This window comes from Cryptomeria japonica, chromosome 5 (assembly GCF_030272615.1).
Source record: "Cryptomeria japonica chromosome 5, Sugi_1.0, whole genome shotgun sequence".
Taxonomy (NCBI): Eukaryota; Viridiplantae; Streptophyta; class Pinopsida; order Cupressales; family Cupressaceae; genus Cryptomeria; species Cryptomeria japonica.
The window spans coordinates 400,494,546-400,500,545 of record NC_081409.1 but is presented as its reverse complement, the minus strand read 5'-3'; the positions used below and the strand labels follow the sequence as shown (position 1 = coordinate 400,500,545).

General features: G+C 36.2%; 1 protein-coding gene across 3 annotated transcripts in view; it reads right to left on the bottom strand.

Moving 5' to 3' along the window:
• Positions 1–2,310: 2,310 nt before the first annotated feature.
• LOC131076497 (phosphoinositide phosphatase SAC8) overlaps positions 2,311–6,000 on the bottom strand; it is a 207,863-nt gene continuing 204,173 nt past the window's right edge. The window contains exons 16-21 of one of the 3 annotated variants that reach the window (XM_058013721.2): positions 3,818–3,926; positions 3,653–3,725; positions 3,446–3,539; positions 3,263–3,349; positions 2,953–3,019; positions 2,311–2,769 (exon numbers count right to left, since the gene is read on the bottom strand). In XM_058013721.2, the coding sequence (XP_057869704.1) occupies positions 2,645–2,769; positions 2,953–3,019; positions 3,263–3,349; positions 3,446–3,539; positions 3,653–3,725; positions 3,818–3,926 (555 nt within the window). In that variant the 3' untranslated portion in view covers positions 2,311–2,644. Of the gene's footprint in view, positions 2,773–2,952; positions 3,020–3,262; positions 3,350–3,445; positions 3,540–3,652; positions 3,726–3,817; positions 3,927–6,000 lie in introns of all 3 variants that reach the window. The other 2 variants (XM_058013722.2, XM_058013720.2) reach the window with 2 other exon arrangements.

The following is a 6,000-nucleotide window of genomic DNA, read 5'->3' as shown; positions in this document are numbered from 1 at the left end:
GTGGGGCAGGTCTCGAGATTAAATCCCACCAAATACACTTTTCCATTAAATGTAGCATCATCTTTTATCTCTAGTGCTTGTAAATTGACTTGCCATGTGTTAATTTTTTAATGGTCCACGTGGCATCTTCTGATTGGTCCATGTATTTGATTGGTCCACTTGTTGCCACGTGCCAAATTTACATTGTGCCATGTTTAAATCTTTTACCATGTCATGTGTCACATTTTTACCATGCCACGTGTCATTTTGTTGTTGAGTCATGTGTCAATGCACCCTTGTCTTTCCCTCAACTTCCAAAGGCCATAACTTTTGCAAACGATGTCTATTTAAACCTGTTCAAAATGTGTTGGAAATCTCTTGATGAGCCCTATAGCATGAAGGACCTTTCATCAACTTTCAACACCATCAATTTTTTGAGATCATCAATTTGGATTGATTGTGGAAAGATCCTTCTAGATCAATCATACTAAAAACATGAGGGCCCTAAATCTAACCCTTGAATGAAGCGTGCCAGAAAATCCTATTATGGACGCTGCCCTCCGCCTCCCAAGACCCCTAGATCCACCACCATTAAAACCCCTATGGTGGCTCTTTTATCCATCAAAAGGGGGACCAAGGCTTCTCAACTCAAGAAGACAAGGTAAGAGTTATATTATTGATGTTAATGAATGGTAGAGTAACTCTTATAATTCCGAATGATATTCCTTTTTGAAGACTAGAGTGCTCGTTGCAAGGATATGAAAGGTAAAGGAAAAGTGCTCAAGCAGAACCTTGTTAAATAAGGCCATAAGAAAAATTCTAAGCAGGAATACTAGAACAATAAGAGAAAGGCAAGAAGACTGTCCCTTAAAGATTTCCAAAATAATAAATAATCTTTAGAGGATAATGTCTTCATAGGGGTTGATGAAATGGATTTTTAAGGACAGCTATAAAATCATAGATAATGCGAGATACCTCCAGCTGCAAATGAACCGAATGAGGAATAATCCTCATTTGGCTGAGGATTGCATGATTAAGGATAAGATAGTTGTCCTCGAGAAAAGACTGAACCAAATAAAGGCTGAGAACAAGACCGTTAAGGAGAACCTAGATAAAGTTTTTCAGCTGAATAGGATCACCATCAAGAACTATGTTGCAAGCTTGAACATGCTAAAGGAAGGGTTTGAGGCTAAAAAACACAATCATATGGAAACTAGAGACAGCATGAGAACAAAAAACCAGGAGAATGGGAAAATTGTGGAGGAAAAAGATACCACGATGAAATTAACAGAGAATTATTTTATCATCATGGCAGATAGGCAATCAAAGACATGAATATTTTGTGTTCTCCCTAGCTTGGATGTTGTTATCTCCTTGTCATTTTATTGCACTCTGTCATTGAGCTGTTCTCTTACTGTGTGTTTAGACCAGTGTTGGTTAAGGCCTTGCCTCACTTTTTTATTTTTATGTTCTGTTTATTTGCTACTTTTGTTGGACGATGGCATTATATATGATTTGGGGACCTTTCAAACCCCTTTTGTTTACCCTGTAATAAAAAAATTAAGCTCATAAATAAGATGGCAAAAATATGAAAAAGGAGCATCAAACAAATTTTCCTTCATCAAAACAAAACTAGAAAGATCATTAAACAACCAAAGACAACTGGTACAAAATCTGGAAGGGTATATCATATTCCATGCTCCAATGGTCACCCATACATTGTTGAAACAAGAATAGCCATTGAAAGTAATATGTTAACACTTTGCAAACACTTGACACATAAATCAAAAGATTGATTTTGGCTTAACACTCATTTGTAACGACTAAATTGAATAGGCATGGAGATGGTAAGATTATAAAGTAGGATTATAATGAGCTACGAGAAGCAACCAATGTGGAAAACATTTTTCTGGATATGGAAGAGGTTAAGAATCAAGTCACTAGCGAAGATCCATTACCACAAGCTTAGAAGATTGCTTGGGCCACTTTAAGTTAATATATTTAAAATATTTGTTATAAGCCATCTTTATGTTGTGTAGAGCTCCAGTCTGTATTGTATGTTTTTGCCACATGAACTTGCAGAGGTGCCTATAAGTGTATTTTAATACAATAACACTTCTAAACCAGGGTTGGTTCTAAGCCCATAGTTAGAGTTAGGGTTTCTCTACCTTTATCGACATGGAATTACATAAGGTGACCCAATTTGTAGTTTGTGTGACTCATCTGATGGTATATCCCAAATAGTGATCCAATACATTATTCTACACAATTTTATCATGCAACATTTATCCAGTAAGATTAAGAGATCCTTACTTCCAGGTACATATTGCATTCACACTCCAAGTTACATTTGATTCACAATTGAAAATGGATGTAATTTTGGCATTCAAAAACAAAGCTTGTGCCAATGCAAGAGTTCCATTCATTGTTCACTGCATGTACATTCAAATTTCTGCTTGTCACCGGGTTTCAAAAGCCAGATAATGCCCCCCTATGGATGCTAAAAATTGTTACATCATATTACATGAATGATGAAAACTGGCAGCTACTAATTTATAAAATTTATAATACAGAAATTTCATGACTGCTTTAGCCTGCCCTGAATATTTTATAGAAGCAAATTATTTGAAGCATCAATTAGTAACACTAATCTCTGAACTTCAATTTAAAATAGTTTGCACAAACGAGGCCGGCTGCAGAACTGCCGTCCATTGGCTTTTACAACAGCCATTACACCAGCTGTTAGACCTCCCCAAACCACTGAAAAAAGAAAATTCTGTGTATCATCTGCTGCTGCATAAAAAGTGCAATCGCAGTCAGAAAAGTTACTTAGAATATCTCCTGATGCCTAATATCCCTACATGTCTACAGATTTAGAGACAGTTTTAACTTTTATCCACCAAGAAGTGCATCATGTCATGTCTAAGTTGCAAGCAATAAGAAATAAATTCAAGATCAAAGAGCCTGAATTACCTTGTTGAAGAGAGAAGGTTGTGATTGTAAGGGCCCCAACAATCAAAGCTGAAGCAATTGGAAGGTACTGCAATGTCATTGAAACAAGCACCAAAAGCATGAATAAAGAGAATCACAAGGTACTAATGCACCAGCGTTTAGATAAACTAGCATTGCAGTTTATATTTACACTTCTATTCCTATGTTTGGTTAAATTTCAACCTTTAAAAAATGGACTAAAAGTTTGACTACCAATCACTTGAAGGTACCCAATATTTGAAAAGCATCAATGAATATTCACTCGAGTCATTTACAGTTTACAATCACTCACAGCAAACAACTCGAAGCCATTTAGTTGGAAAGGAGAAGGAATGCCTCTACTGACGGTGTAGTACCCAGCAACCAAATCCATAGCATCCTGCAATTGTTTAATATCAGAATGCTTGTATAATTTGCAGGGACAAAAAGGATGAAAAGTTCAGCAACCTGAATCCATATAGACAGGGAATTATACCTGACGTATACCATCATGAAAATTATTCAAATAGTAGCGAGCAAGAGCACTGAAACCATCTTTAATTAGTCCAGACACAGTCTGCCTCCCATATCTGTAGATTGAAATAGAAGACAAAATTAGACATTAATTACCATTATAGTTCATACACATTTCCCTGTAAAGACATGACTTATAAGATACAAGAGGAAAATGAATTTAAGCTACCTGACAAAATCCCCCTTGAGAGCATGTGTCCCAGAGTATTGCAGGCTAATTTCGTCACCATGATTTGCCCATACTATACATGCATAATGCAACATTATCAGACCATATATGCAAAATAATAAACAGACAAATAGAAAGAGTTTCAGCTGGATGTGTCGTCCTTACATATCTTGAATTGTTGATGAAAATCAGAATGTTGTGATATGCATTCACTGGAAGTGAACAGTCCTATCTTATTCAGTTGATAATCCAGAACTTTTTGACCCAATAAGCTCTGCATATACAAGGCATAAACATTAAAGCTCTTCAATCTGTTGTGAGATGGAACAACGCAGAGAATGCTTAAAACATTATCAAATGATATATCTACAGCAACCATATTTTTATAGTCCAGATTCTAGGCAGGCATGTGGAGTCATCCTACAAATGCATATTATCTTACTGCGTCACATCAAATAAAATGGCAGATAACAAACCAATCTTATTAATAGTTATAAGATTTTCAGTAATGGACATTTGATTTGTATAGACACACTGCTTTTGCAGATTACATTTACTCTTTTAAAAGAAATCAACTAGTAGAGAATTTCTTACAGGGATAGTACTTAATGCAATATTACTCTAGGAAATACCTCCATGTAACATTTTTAAACCATAGTAATAGGATGCCTCACAAACTAGATGATCTTTGTATTTCTATTATCATGATCAGGGGATCTGATTATGCATCCATCAGTCATACTAGCATATGAATTAGCATCATAAGAAGTCTTTCCCTCCTGGAATATCATTTGAAAGTATTATCCCTCTAATAAAACATATTTTAAGTTCTTATGGTTAGAACTTAGGATGACCAAACTTTGATGAGATCTCTTTTGACCACATAAGATCAGACAGTCTGAGATCAGGTAGACTGGAAAATAACACCTTTGAAACAATCAATCAACTCAATTTGTGACATTATGTGGCAGATACAATCGACTTTATAAATAGGGAGACACAATCAATGAAGTGTCAACCAAGGAGGGGATCTCAGGGTTTTTGTCATCATCTTGATATCTTCATTTATGAAGATGATGGTCTTTATTTCTCTAACCTTAGGGCTAGAGGGTCTCTTTGTTTTTTAATTACTTCATAATATCATATGTACACTGAGTTTCTCTCTTGGAGAATGGAATGTTATTGACCCTTCTTCACGGTTTCCTCACTATCCTCCATGTTGATATTAATACTTCCTAGACTCCTCAAACTTTGAAATATTACTTTGCACCCCTAGTATTTTTCACTTGCCCTAAGCAAATGATGCTTTCATCTTCACTGCTTGATCTCCCCTCTGAGCATTTATAAATTGTGCACAAATAACCATGGAAGAACTCAAAAAGTTATGGAAAGCTTCTAGCTTGTCTATTTTGTCATCCCTTCATTCACTGCCAGTTTTTACTTTCTTCTCATATTGCCAAGGAGATTTACTATATCTTGGGTTCACTCTCTCCATTCTCTTTTCCCGTTCTTTTCTTTCTTCCTAAGCCTCCTAAACTCTGCTCTATGGCCAATTATATTAATGTTACTACTGAAAGTTGAATTAGCAGTAGGGTATAATGGAAACTCATATCTTTCAATGCTCAAGCAACCACACAGAATAAACATTAGGATCAAGACTATAAGTTAATGAGTAGGAACCTGCACATTACTGTAATACTTGCTGCGGAACTTGAGGCACATGAGACTGTAGATCATAAATGCTATTTTCAAACCATAGATGCTCTGATTGGAAGTGGACAACTTCTAATGAAAATTTTGAACTGACATAAGAAAAGTCCTGATTATTTTCCTTATCTTGTTCATGTTGAGACATGGACCAGCTAGGACTCGAACCTAGGACCTTCCATACGCTGCTGGAGTGCTCTACCACTGAGCTACTGACCCCTCTTGGACCAGTCCATCGTCGGTCTGGGTGTGGCTTATTTCCAACACCAACACCCCCCCTTAAGCCACACCTCTCTTGTGCTTGGGGCTCCTAGCCTGGACCTGGCTCTGATACCATGTAAATGATGTTCAATTTACATTCAATATGCAAGTTATATTCTATTTGATATTATCTTGTTTTATGTATTACTGATTTAAAATATAAATCTGACTATCTTCTTTTGTATGGCAGGTAAGAGGAGCATTTATAAATTTCGATGTCCTTTCTCACAAATGCCATTTGATATATATATAGCAAGTTGGGTACGATCAAGCAATGCCTTGATCGGTCATGACCGATCAAGACATTACTTGATCGTGCCCCTTTGCTAATTATATTAATAACAAATGGTGCATATTAACAATCGATGCCAACCGGTATA